Source organism: Strix uralensis, chromosome 27 (genome assembly GCF_047716275.1).
Source record: "Strix uralensis isolate ZFMK-TIS-50842 chromosome 27, bStrUra1, whole genome shotgun sequence".
NCBI lineage: Eukaryota > Metazoa > Chordata > Aves > Strigiformes > Strigidae > Strix > Strix uralensis.
Window position 1 is genome coordinate 1,543,066 of NC_133998.1, and position 13,139 is coordinate 1,556,204.

The 13,139-nt window shown below is 55.4% G+C and overlaps 2 protein-coding genes across 2 annotated transcripts; both read right to left on the bottom strand.

Moving 5' to 3' along the window:
- Positions 1-797: 797 nt before the first annotated feature.
- KLHL33 (kelch like family member 33) lies at positions 798-5,293 on the bottom strand. The gene is made up of 5 exons (XM_074851982.1): positions 5,273-5,293; positions 3,933-4,451; positions 2,742-3,675; positions 2,209-2,379; positions 798-1,680 (listed from the first exon to the last, which is right to left on the bottom strand). The coding sequence occupies exons 2-5, from the start codon at positions 4,444-4,446 to the stop codon at positions 1,104-1,106; spliced, it is 2,196 nt and encodes a 731-aa protein (XP_074708083.1). The 5' UTR covers positions 4,447-4,451; positions 5,273-5,293; the 3' UTR covers positions 798-1,103.
- Positions 5,294-6,911: 1,618 nt separating this feature from the next.
- On the bottom strand, positions 6,912-11,253 carry NDUFA11 (NADH:ubiquinone oxidoreductase subunit A11). Its single transcript, XM_074851558.1, has 4 exons — positions 11,102-11,253; positions 10,844-10,936; positions 7,984-8,106; positions 6,912-7,106 (listed from the first exon to the last, which is right to left on the bottom strand). The coding sequence occupies exons 1-4, from the start codon at positions 11,181-11,183 to the stop codon at positions 6,994-6,996; spliced, it is 411 nt and encodes a 136-aa protein (XP_074707659.1). The 5' UTR covers positions 11,184-11,253; the 3' UTR covers positions 6,912-6,993.
- Between the last annotated feature and the right edge of the window lie 1,886 nt (positions 11,254-13,139).

Here is a 13,139-nt window from a genome sequence, read left to right on the forward strand (position 1 = left end):
TTGTCACAGGAGATTCCCTTCTGAAGGGAACAGGTCCAATATGCAGATCAGACCCACTTCTTAGGGAAGTCTGCTGACCCCCCCGAGGCTCAGGTTAAAGATGTGAAGAGAAAACTACCTACACTGCTATGGCCCTCAGATTAATACCCATTAGAGATTTTTCAGGTAAGCAGCAATGAAGTTGCAACAAGAAGTCCAAGGGCAACCAAGAGAGACTTCAGGGCCTGGAGACAACTGGTTAAGGGATCAGGAGCACAAGCAGTGTTCTCCTCTATCCTTCCAGTTTCAGGGAATGATGAGGGAAGAAACAGGAAGAGCCAGCAGATCAGTACTCCAGTTCTCTCCCCAAAGGTACCACTCATGCCCCAATATCCCCCAGAATCCCCATTACTTCCGCCTCTCCTTGCAAGTCCTCCCCAGGATTCTCCCACCTCTCCATACAACAAGCACTCTAGGTCACTCCAGGAAGCCAAGACCTCCCAGAACCACCTAGGACCCCCCAATGCCCCCTATCTACCCTACCATCTACTCCCCAAACCCTGGCACCCCAGGACTCTCCTGTTCCGTCAGGATCCCCCATGCACCCCAAGATGCCTCTCAATCCTGAGACACAACACACCCTCCCCCATGTCCAATGAACACAGGCACCCAGAGCCCCAGTGCCCTCCACCCACCTCCTGGTCCCCACTGCCACCCATCCAGGACACTCAGGCCATTGGTCTCCTGCTCTCCTCCTGTTCCTCGCAAGAAGCACCTGCATCTCTGGGTTCCCCAGCAGAAAAAACAAGACCCAAATGGGCAGTTCAGGAACCACTTTTATTCAACCCAAGTGTGGGGGGAAATTTGGGGACCCCCCCCAGCTTCCAGTGAAGTGCTCAGGGCAGGGGAGTGAGTATTCCTGGAGACACAGGGTTGCAGTGTGGGGAGTCTCTGTCTCATGAGATCCCCACAGTCAAGGGCATGTACCCTGGGGTGGGGGTTCACTGGAAACCACAGGAGGAACCAATTCTGGGAGAGGGATCTGGGGGTGATTTTGTCCCACAGAAGTGCCCATGGATGCTACCTGGGGATCCCAGTATGGGGTGCAGAGCTTTTAAGCCCCCCTAAGTATTAATGGGGGTTTCAGGTGATTTTGAGGGGTCTTCAAGGCAGCTGGGGCCACGCAAGGCAGGGGGTACAGTGAGGACACAGACTTGGAGGTCAGTATAGGCATGGGGCAAGGTTCCCCGGGTGATCCAGCGCCGAGCGCCCGGCTGATAGGCGTGGATCAAGTGGGTGTCCTGGTAGGTCTCATGACTGTACCCTCCCAGTACAAGCAGCTCCCCCCCCAGCACAGCTGCACCCCCAACTACATGGGCATGCGGCAGGGGGCTGAGGAGGACCCAGATGTCCAGCTTGGGGCTGTAGACCTCAAAGGCCAGCTGGTCCCTGTAGCCAGTCTGCCCGTCCCGCTGGCACAGCCCCCCAGCCACATAGAGCTGCCCACCTGCCTCCTCCATGATGTGGCCAGCTCGCTGGCCATTCATGGGGGCCAGAAGCGTGGCAGGCATACCGGGGATGTAGCGCAGCAAGGATGCCTGGCACTGGGATGCCTCATCGCACCCCCCTGACACGTAGAGGGCACCATCCAGGGCACATGCTGCATGCCCACACAGAGCCATTGGCAGGGGCTGGCACCTCCTGAGCAAGGAGAGAGGGAGGGGTGAAGGACAGGTTAAGCAGGGCTGCCCCACGGTGACTGCCCAGGAGTTCCCCAGTGAGCCATGGCTCCATTGACCAGTGAAGGCAACACTGGCCGACACCTAATGAGCCCCAGTGGGCAGCATCAGCTGACACATAATGGATGCCCAAGGGGCATCACTGTTCAACACTTTGTAGACCCCGAAAGACACCACTGGTCAACCCACAGTGGACTCCCTCAAGGGACAATATTGGCCAACACCCAACAGAGCACCCAATGCTGGAAGATGCTTAAATGATTCATCTCATTGGCAGATGGTCAACAGACCCTCAATGAAAACTATTGGCCAAAAACTCATTCACCACCCCAAGGTTGCTCAACACCCAGTAGACCTCTCCCAAAGGCCACTGTAGGCCCATTCTCCATTGGAGGCTCAGTGACCCAAAGACCACTCAATGGGCACCACTGGCCAATGTAAGGGGCTCCTAGGGCAGAGGAAAGCAGGTGTCTACATGGAGCGGTCTCACCTCCAGGTGTCATTGGCCAGGTCATAGCACTCCACAGTGTCTGTGCAGTAGAGCTCCCTCGAGCAGCCCCCCAGGGCATAGATGAAATCCCCAAGTGCCACAGCAGCAAAGTAGCTCCGTCCACAGGTCATGCTGGACAGGCGCTCCCAGGAATCGTCCATAGGCTGATACCTGGGTTTGAGAGGTAAAGGGGCAAGAGACCACCAGTTACCTACAGTGCCGTGAGGTGATGTTGGCCACGTGGTCCCCTTGCATAGGAATATCCCCACCTTCTGGGCAATACCAAACCCATAATGCCCTGAGGCATCTCCAGATAGGAGCCTCTCTGCCCTAACCCCAAAAAACCTGTAACAACCTGGAGTGGGAGGGCATCTCCCAGTCCTACACCCAACCAATCCCAGAATGTCTTGGGCCACTTGACCAACTGCAATGCCACAATGGTCCATGGGGCAGCTCTAGCTTCACCAACACCTCCTCTGATCCCACAATGTCCTGATGCCACATGGCACCTCTAGGTCCTCTGTAGCTCTCACCTGTAGACACTGGCCAGGGTGTCGTGGACCCCGTAGTAGCGCTTACCACCCAGCACATAGAGGATGTTGCCCACAACAGCTACAGCATGGCGGAAGCGTGGGCCATCAGGAAAGCGTCCCAGTGCTCGCCACTCCACCTGCTTCACCAGCCCCACAGCACTGAGGTAGCGGTGGGCAAACCAGAGGTCTCTGCTGGGCTTCCGGGCAGCCAGGTTGGCCGTCAGTTTGTCTCCACCACAAACCACCAGCACCTCTTCCAAGGAACGCACCCGGCATGGCAGATGGGCCATGGGGGCCAAACTTGATACCATGAGCTCACGGAGGACCTTTGGGTCAGCTACCCCTGCAATCACTGATGGGACCTTCTTCAACTCCCGGCCAGACATGAGGGCAAAGCGAACAGATGACAGGACTTCCCTGGTGAGATCCTCTTGGCCATTTCCATTGGCCATAAGCCACCGTGATGCTGCTTCCAAGGCCTCCAGTTCATGGAGGACATTGAGATCGTCAGAGCGGAGGAGGCGGATGAGAAGATGTGAAGGAAGATCCAGGAAGGCCGGTGTGGCCACCACACTGGGGAAGGTGGCCAAGATGTAGTCCTCTGCTACACGGCCCACCTGGGCCAGATCGTAAGCCACAGCAAAGGCCAGCACGTCCAGGCCAGTTTCTGGCGTCAGGCCATGGGTGAAAACATCCAGGCAGAGGGTGAGGAGCCCCCAGGCCTGGTAGCGCAGGGAGGTCTCGGCTGCCTCCAGGACCATGGGCCACGGTCCCACCACAGCCCCTGTGTAGGCAAAGGAGAGGAGGAGACGCAGCTCGGCTGGGGACAGTCCCGTGGCCAGCGGGGTGGCAGGGTCGTGAGTGGCCTCCCGCATGGGGCAAGTGAAGAGGGCTCGGAAGAAGTCACAGGAGCAGCTCAGGGCCAGGCGCTGAACTAGGGGGAAGAAGGAAGAACGGTGGGGGGCAACAGGGAACCCTTTGCACCGCGCAGCCCCCTGGGAACTCAGGTGCCCCGGCCCTCCCCCACCAAACCACCAGCTCTCCCGAGAGGACCAACCCTCCAGGAACCTCTAGCTCCTCATCCCCTCCTGGACCCTCAGGCCCCAGCATCCCTGCCAGGGGACCTGGCTGTCCCAGAGCGCCCTGTCCCCCTCCTCAGCCACTCCTGGGGGACCCCCACCCCCAGCTCACCTGGGATGACCTCATCCCCTGCCCGGAGCTGGAGGTCGCAGCCCAGGCCGCTGGCATGGAGCTGTTCCATGGCTCTTAGCGTCTCCCACTGCTCCTCCAGCGGCTTGGGACCTCCCTCACTCTCCAGCCTTGGGGCACAGGTGGCTACCACCCGGGGGGCCCCCAGGGCCCGGGCGGCCTCCTCCACCTCGTTCTCTGAGCCCTGGGGCACAGTTCCCCCATAGGCAAAGGCGAGCAGAGCCCGCCAGCCCCGCAGCGTGGCCCCGGGTGGCAGGGGGACATGGGGCGGGGGTCCCTGGCGCAGCTCTCTGGTCCTGCTCTCCAGGAAGCGAAGGAAGAAGGAGCTGATGGAAGCCAGGACCACAGCATGGGCCACGTCGCCCTCCGGGCCCACAGCCACGTCCACCAGCTGTCCGGCGGTGCGGAGGTGGTCGGCCGTGGACAAGAAGTGTTCGGCGTGGGCCTCGTCCCGCAGGCTCCACTGGGCTGGGGCCGGCCCCTCCGCAACCCACATCTTGCCTGTGGGAACACATGGAGAGGGTGGTCAGGGTGCCAGCCCCATACCCGGAGCCTCTGGCCCATAGCAGAAGTCCTGGCTGGGGACATGGGGTCCTGCCCCATAGTGAAAGCCACTGGATCCATCGCCAAAGCCTCTACTCCACAGCTGAGGCCACCAGGCTCTGCTACAGCCCCATAACTGAATTTGATGCCCTTTGGCAAAACCACAGCCCCGCAGGTGAGGCCAGTGGGCCACGCCGCTGCCCCGTAGCTGAGGCTGATGTCCCTCATCTGCCACAGCACTGAACCCTCTGCATGAAGCTACGGCCCCACAGCCCCATAGCTCAGTCCGCTGTCCCCCATCAAACCCTCTGTCCCATCTGTCCTATAGCAGAAGCCACCAGGCCCTTCCCCAACCACTGCCCTGCAGCTGAAACTGCTGGTGCCCCAACAGCGGCAAAGCCACCGGCCCCTGGCACGGGTCCCCAGCGAAGCCACCTGTCCCCACCCGTTCGGTGCGTGGCAGCGTCTGCTGTGCGCTGCCAGCTGCATGTGACGTCGCCCATCACGCTCCCTCTCGCACCGCTTCCCCTCGGGGTGTGCCGATCCTCACGCGGCACCCCGCGGCACACCACGGTGCGCTGCCCGCTGCTGCCCGCCCGCCCACCCCCCAGCCCCGTCACAAGTGGCACCTCGCGTGTTTCGTGCTGCGTTTGCACGGGGCCGCGTGACCTCGCTCGGGCTGCGCTTTGCAGCCCAGTGGGGTGCTCGTCATGTGCCGTGTCCTGCGCTGCCGCGTGGCGTGCCACGCCGAGCCGTGCCATGCGTTTGTCCCCCCTTACCGCCTGCTGCTGCTCCGGGAAGCTCCTGTGACCCCCCAGGAACGTGCCCGGGTAATTATAGCTCAGATGGGACACGTGGCTGCGGCCAGGAGCTGGGAGAGGCGCAGGCGGAGGGAGGTCCAAGGCCCCGGACTCCTGGGACAGGACGATGCGGACACCCGGGTTCCCTGAGGACAGGCCGGGGCAGCTGGAAGCTGCCAGGAGTTTTTTCCCCTCTCAGGCAGCAGGAAGGCGCAGGCAGGGCTGTAAACCCCGGGTTAGCCCGGACAGGTCCTGTTGGGGGTCTCTGGCCCATCAGACCCCCCCCTAACCCTTGCTCATCTCCACAGCCCAGGGTGAAGCAGGCTGCCCTCAAAAGCGCTTGGGTGGGAGAGACACAACCCCCCTCCTCCCCCAGCCCCATGGGGGGTGACACATCCACCACCACTCGTTGTGCTTCTGAACTGGAGCTCAGCTCCCCTGACGCCCACACTGGGGTGCCCCCAGCCTCAGGGAGCACATGGGGACACCATCCCCTTGGCCCAGCCCCACGTACCCCCAGGACCACCCTGTACCTGCCCAGGACCCCCACCTGCCCACAGAGAGGACATACCAGGGGGCAGCAGGCTGCCATGGCTGGGACCAGGTGTCCCCCTGCCCCTCCTCTGCTATCCTGGGGTTCCCCTATCTGCTGTCCCCTCCCCTTGCATCTCCCTGTGTTCCCCTACCCCCCATTCCTGCCTCCCCTCATGCCCACATGTCTCACATGTCCCTAAATGTCCTGTCCCTGTACCCTCGTATTCCCATGTGTCTGGTTGAATTCTGCCCCCAAAGATGATTTCACAGCCTCTCCAAGGCCACTTTTCAGCACTTTATCTACCCCAATTGTCAGTTTTTCCTTCTATCTAGAATTTCCCTTTCTCAACTTGTGCTTGTTATTTCTCACCCTTTACTGTGCACCTGAGCCTGCCTTTTCCATGTCCACTGTGAAAAATTGGCATCAGATCAGCCCTTGACCTTCTTTTCTCCAGGCTGAATGATGGAGTTCTCCTCACCTCTCTTCAGGCATCCTGTGGCTCAACCCTCTACACCTTCTCCGTGGCTTTGCTGGACACGCTTCACTTTGCACATAGAAAATTCAGCCAGACCCAGCCCTGAGCAACCTGCTCCAGCTTGGAGCAGGAAGATCTCCAGGGGTCCCTTCCAATTCAGCTATTCCCCAATTCTAACCCTGAAGTTGTGGGCTCTAGACTTCTTTAAATGCTTATTGAGGAAGGCCCCAGGCTCCTGAACACCTTGCTGTGGGTGATCTATAGCTCCTTCCCCCACCCCAACTTCCTCATCCTCAACCTAGAGCCAAGCGCCTCCTCAGAAGTTCTGACTCCAAGCCCTGACGGATGGTCTCAGTGCGCTGCAATCCCAATCCTTGCCAAAAAATCCTGCAGGGCCCACTCAAAATTACAAGAACAACCAAAAGACCAGACTGAAAACAGTAATTGTACCCCTCGAGCTTGCGTGTGCGATACAGACACAGAGGCAAAGTGATGCGCGTAGAGATCTCAGCAGCAGATGAAGTTTCCACTCCATCGGCTTCACGGTTTTTGCACCTCGGCCCCAACACTGTAAACAGCCGGACGACATCAAAATTTTGTGACAACTGCTGATTTGACAGTATCTTTATTACACAAAGGCTTATTACATACAGCATGCGAAAGACAGCTCGCAGGGAAGGAAAGCTCCATTTACAGCTTGGGAGGTCCCGTCAGCCTCCAGCCCTCCTTGTTACCTATCTTGAAGAGAGCAGCGGTAACTCCAAGCCCCACACACGCAGTGGTACCGGTCATGTAACTGTGAGCTGCAAAAAACACATCAAACCATAAAAGATCTCTTAGGGCACAAGCACTATCCAGCAGATCTCGACAGACTCTGCAAATTTTCCATGAGCTACTCACAGTCCCTTGACCATCAGTAACGTTGTTTGCCAAGAGAAATCAGAAGTTACTTTTTTTAAAATTTTCTCATGCTTTTAGCTTGCAATTCGAAATATCAATTTCTATAATCCACTACCCCATCCCCTTACATAAGGAATCTTAAATTGCTTATTTCAGTGACAAAAGTAACAATCGCTGCTTCAAACTCTCATCAGCTCAGCAACTAGGAAAAGTAAAGATAAATTCTATTTCACCACAATTACAACTTAAATAAATCCCTCACATCTTTAACACCGAGTCTGAACGCCTACAGAAAACAGCTGTATAAATATCTGCAGGAGCTCATCTAGCCTGGCAACATGCCACAGGAACAGCAGCAGCAAGATACAGCTTGTCCCTCAGAGAGCATGAAGAATTCACAAGGCAGATGTTTGACTGTATTTTCCCTGTAAAATAAATCACGTTTGTTGCCAAGAAAACACGGATTTCCACAACTCTGTTTTTCACACCCTGCAATTTCAAGTCATAACCAGTAGTTATAACCGGCAGCACTGGGTCAGCTCTGTTTTCGTGCTGTAAATCAGTTCGATGTTTTCTCTGGTGTCCTCCTGTAGCTGTATTTATTTTAGCAGCCCTGTACAACGGAGCATCACTGAAACTGGCACGAAATGGAGTTCAGATACTGAGATGAATCTTTACCAAATAAGCCTGATATCAAGATTATTTTACATTTTTCCCTAATAGGACGATTTTCAGAAAACAGAGAGGGCTCATTTCATTACAGGCATTATCCACATTTACCTCTTGCACCTAAGACAGCTCCTGTCGCACAGCCTCCTATGAAATAGTCCAAGGGACTGTCTGGTTCCTCTCGGATTTGGGCACTGAGGCAAGTAGTTACTCCAAACACAGCTCCTAGTGTAGCTGTAAACAAGAGGTAAAAAACCAAAACAAAACCCCTCAAGAAACTGAGAATTACATACAAAGCATATTTTGAGATGCACAGTGCTGTACCAGAGTTCCTCTGAGAGAAGAGAGGAAAATGAAGCAAGACGTGCTTTCGGCTACCCAGGGGCATCATGTCCTCGCCACTACGGGGAGACTCAGCATTATACAAGTCCCACCTAGTTCCTCCTGGTGACTCCTGCAGTCCAGTGGTGCAGCCATCCCTGTGCCACACGGGTCCTGCACGAGCCACCACAGCCCTCAGCTGGGTCCCCAGGAGCCCTGTTGTGTGTCAGCACCCAGGGCAGGAGCGCTCGAATGGCTACAGACAAACACCCCCACATCCAGCTTGGTCTCAGTAAGAGCCCTTCCAGATGAAGCAAGGGGGCAGCCCCCCAACAGCCAGGGGGAAAGAGAAGAGAGAAGGAGGTTTCTCTGTAGCACATTCCCCCAGGGCGTAGGAGCCAGCAGTGCTGTTTGGGCTCTGCGCTGAAACTCCGCTCCCAAGTCCCTGTGACTCCAGCCCCACGGGGAATCAGGCAGAGGAACTCAGATGGCTCTGCTCTCCTTAAGGTCAGTTTGTCCATGGCATTTTACTCCTCTGCCTGCCTGGGGCTTGCAAAGATTTTTGGATAGTAGAAAAATGGATTGAGTTTGTAAATTTTTTGTAAACTGATTTTGAAATTGAATTAACAATTTGGAATCAAACTAAGAAACTACAAAGTAGAATTGTCTTGTCCACTGAATTACATACCTCATCCCGTCAGACCCTAAATCTGTGTAACTGCAAACTCTGGCAAACAGCTGTGTCAAGCAGACACAAACAAAAACAAAAAAGATTTGTTTGTAATACAGGTTCTTGATCACAAAATGTGAATCTGGCTACCAGGCACCATCTACAGATTCCAATTCATCTTTCTTGGGAACAGCAAAAGTGTCCAGGATAAAAATTTTCAATCTCTATGGTAAATTAGTAAACCACAAGCTCATGTTACAAACCTCTGCATTTTTTCAGCAAAAAGTGCAATTATGCTGATCCTAAAATCAACCGAGAAGAGCAAACCCACAGACCAAGGACAGTATTTCAGCTTCCCATCTTTCTCTGCTTTGGACCAAGGGGTCTGTAGGTAAAACACACGGCTTCAGACCACGAGGTCTGGCCCCTTCATAGTGGGCAGGATAAGCCCTTCCTCAGCTGTGAGAAATGGTAAGAAGATTTAATATGCTGGTTTAGGACTATGGGATTTATTGAAATCATAACTGGTTACATTATCCAGACCATTCTAATCACCTTTTAGGGCTCAACTTATTACAGGAGATTCCAGGTCCTGTTTTAGAGTTGAACAATTCAAAAATGCAGATCTGGACTGCTTGTCAACCTGCTTCCAGTTCAGAGCACTAATGCATGGGGAGAAACAGAGGTGATATAAACCACTAAATTAGACTGAAAACCAAGATGAGTTTGGTGAGAAAACTCTGCACTTGCCAAGGGGCTGGGGGGAGCTTCAGCCTTGCGGATCTGCACCTGCATCTGGAATAGGCTCCTCAGTTCCCTGCTTGTCTCTTCAGTGTCCCCTTTCTCTTGCAAAACAAAGGCAATTCAGGAAAACTACGTGGTTTCTTCCTGGCTATACAGCATGATGGGAAAAAACCCACATTTATTCTCCATTTGCCATCAAAAATATTGCATTTGCTCTTCAGCAAGTGTGATTTATTAAGTGCAAAGCCTGAAGTATGAAGTAAAAAAATAAGTTTGCTTCCACTATACTTTTGTCCATAAACTAGCTGTTTTGCAAATACTGAAAAGATGTACCTTTTACTCTAGATTGTAAAAAATGCATTACCTGCACTTCACATAAAGAACGTGTCATTACATAAAGAACATGGGAGGCAGAGGCTGCCTCAGCTGCATCTTCAGCCTGAGCTGACACGGCTGTTCTTCTGTCTCAAGCATTAATGCAGGAGTTTTTTCTGCCATTACCCATATAATTACTGGTATTGTGTTATCCAGCAGAAAATATTATCCACATGTGAATAGTCACAGAATCATCGAGGTTGGAAAAGCCCTTGAAGCTCCTCCCGTCCAACCATGAACCTCACCCTGACCGTTCCCAACTCCACCAGATCCCTCAGCGCTGGCTCAACCCGACTCTTCAACCCCTCCAGGGATGGGGACTCCCCCCCTGCCCTGGGCAGCCCATTCCAACGCCCAACAGCCCCTTCTGCAAAGAAATCCTTCCTAAGAGCCAGTCTGACCCTGCCCTGGCGCAGCTTGAGGCCATTCCCTCTTGTCCTGGCGCTGGTTCCTTGGCTCAAGAGACTCATCCCCCCTCTCTGCACCCTCCTTTCAGGGAGTTGCAGAGGGACAGGAGGTCTCCCCTCAGCCTCCTCTTCTAGAACTTTTATTCTCTTGTGATGTGACATATAATAAGGGTTGTGTTAGACAAAATACAGCAAAAGGCAATACCAACTGTAAAGCGTTGCACTTCTTTCAAGCCGTTCTGGCATTCTGGCTCTTGGCTCCATCCTTAAGGACCTGCCTTTGGGGCACGCCGAGGAGGAAACCAGCCACCACCGAGCGCAGAGGCGGAGGCTGAGCCCGGAGGCCGAACCCGAAGGCCTCGCCAGAGGCGGCCGGTGCCGCGGCAGCGCAGGGCGGCCCGGGACACCCCCGCCCCCGAAGCGCCCGCCGGCCGGAGCCGGGCCTTCCCCTTACCCATGGTGACGCAGTCGGCGGCTGCCATCTGCAAGGCGGCCAGGGCCGAGCCGGGCTGCAGCAGGATGATGCGATAGGCCGTCCCGATCAAGCCTGCAACACAGGGCGGCGCCGTCAGCACCGCTCAGCGCCGCCGCGGCTGAGGGGGCTCCCGCCGCCCGGCCCCAGCGCTACCGGCTCGAAACCGGCCGGGCCCCGTTTCGCCGCCGCCCATCGCCGCTGCCCCCCGCCCCCAGCCGCGGGTCCCCCGAGCCTCACCCGCGGCGGCGCCGACCCGGGTGGTGAGCCAGGTGCGGCGCGGGCACTCCTCGCCCTCGGGGCCGTCCCAGTAGCCCGCCATGGCACCGCAAGGGCACAGCCGCGGCGCCGCCCAGATCTCGCGAGAAGACGGCGCGACCCCGCCCCGCCCCGCCCCGGCAGCGCCGCCCTCCGGTCCCGGGGCCTGGGCCTGGGCCTGGGCCTGAGCCTACCGGGGCCTCCTCCAGCGGCGAACAGGCCTCCCGGTGCAGGCCGAAGGAGCGCAGCTCCCCCGAGCTGAGCTGCTGCTGGGGACGCGCCATCCCCGCGCCGGGAGCCTCCTGCCGGCACTTCCCGCGGACGGGGCCGCTGCGCTGCCTCCGGCTGGCAGGTGCTTGAGCGAACCCTTAGAAATCCGTTAGAGAAGTAATTGTATTTCATGTTTTCAGCTCACACCGCAGCCGTGGCTCTTAAGGTGCTTTCAGAGAGTGCAGCTCTGTGTCTAAACCTGAACAACACTTCTGGTAGCACCAATCCTTTCAGTGTTGGGGTCGTTTGTGGGGTTTTGGGGGTTTTGTGGGTTTTGGTTTGTGAAGGGGCTACAATTATAACTAAATAGTACATGGATTATTTTGTATGAAGTTTTAAGGACTCTCTTCTAATTCTGTGTTTATGTACACTGCTACACTTGTATTTCCATTTTGTCCTTCTGAAATAATAAAGATGCTTTGACATACTTAGGCTGTAGTGTATGTATGTATTTTTCCAGTTCTCAGTTTGCTAATATAAAACATTCAGGGGCTCACGACCATGATTTCTCAGTGGTAGCCCTTCAAGCCAAGCTCTTCCACTTTTCACCACCACTGAAGTAACTTCAACAGCTGAATGGAAGAAGTCCCTGCCCGGATTGACAGCTCAAGCTTTCCCTCACCCGTCTTCTTCCCCCTTTATGTGAAAAGGGTATTAAATACTTCATTTGTGCATCCCCCACAGCACCTCTTTTCTGGGATAGGAGCTCACAGCAGCTGGAGGTGTCACCCCAAGAGCGAGGTGTTTGTTACAGCACTTCCCAGCACAAGGCTGCCAGGCCCAGCCTAAGCAAGGTCTGAGCAGGGCGAGAAGGGGGCCTGGAGCTGTGGCACAGCCCCTGGCTTGGGGACAGCAGAGCGGTGGCACGTTAGGCACGGCCGGGCAGACAAGTCATCTTCAGTTCAGAGCTGTCAAGTGTCAGTTTTAGAATGAGATGGAGAGGATAAGACTCCACACCATTAAGTAATGAACAGCATTCCAGGCTTTAAGCAGCTGTAAGCTCTTCTGAATGTGTATTACAGAATCACAGAATCATCTGGTTAGAAAGGACCTTGAACATCATCTAGTCCAACCGTTAACCCAGCACTGACAGATCCCAACTACACCAGATCCCTCAGCGCTGGGTCAACCCGACTCTTGAACACCTCCAGGGATGGGGACTCCACCACCTCCCTGGGCAGCCCATTCCAACACCCAACAGCCCCTTCTGGAAAGAAATGCTTCCTAATATCTAGTCTAAACCTTCCCTGGCACAGCTTGAGGCCATTCCCTCTTGTCCTGCCACTGGTTCCTTGGCTCAAGAGACTCCTCCCCCCTCTCTGCACCCTCCTTTCAGGGAGTTGGAGAGGGCCATGAGGTCTCCCCTCAGCCTCCTCTTCTCCAGACTAAACCCCCCCAGTTCCCTCAGCCGCTCCCCATCAGACCTGTGCTCCAGACCCTGCACCAGCTCCGTTGCCCTTCTCTGGACACGCTCGAGTCATTCAATGGCCTTTTTGTAACCCCTGCTTCCACAGACAAGTGAGGTGGGACGGAGATCCTTCCTACTTCTCTCGCCTGTAGCTGCCAGACCCAGCACCTGGTTTTGTGCAGCTCTTAACTTGCCTTCCCTAGAGACTGCAGTTCACCCTAGGGACTGGCACACTGCTGCTGTCCTTTATTCTTCAGAAGCCCATCCTCAGGCTTCAGAATGCTGTAAGAGACTTCCTAGGCAATTAGCGCTCATTAGAGAACTCATACTGTAAGATATAAG

What these genes read in the sequence shown, in the direction of transcription:
- KLHL33 (XM_074851982.1), bottom strand. Translation starts at nt 4,446, where the DNA reads ATGTGGGTTGCGGAGGGGCCGGCCCCAGCCCAGTGGAGCCTGCGGGAC. An exon ending in AGGGGATGAGGTCATCCCAG is followed by an intron (nt 3,676 to 3,932) that starts GTGAGCTGGGGG and finishes TCTTCCCCCTAG; the next exon opens with TTCAGCGCCTGGCCCTGAGC. An exon ending in ACCCTGGCCAGTGTCTACAG is followed by an intron (nt 2,380 to 2,741) that starts GTGAGAGCTACA and finishes TCTCAAACCCAG; the next exon opens with GTATCAGCCTATGGACGATT.
- NDUFA11 (XM_074851558.1), bottom strand. Translation starts at nt 11,183, where the DNA reads ATGGCGGGCTACTGGGACGGCCCCGAGGGCGAGGAGTGCCCGCGCCGC. An exon ending in CGCCGACTGCGTCACCATGG is followed by an intron (nt 8,107 to 10,843) that starts GTAAGGGGAAGG and finishes TCTTGTTTACAG; the next exon opens with CTACACTAGGAGCTGTGTTT. An exon ending in AGCTGTCTTAGGTGCAAGAG is followed by an intron (nt 7,107 to 7,983) that starts GTAAATGTGGAT and finishes TGTTTTTTGCAG; the next exon opens with CTCACAGTTACATGACCGGT.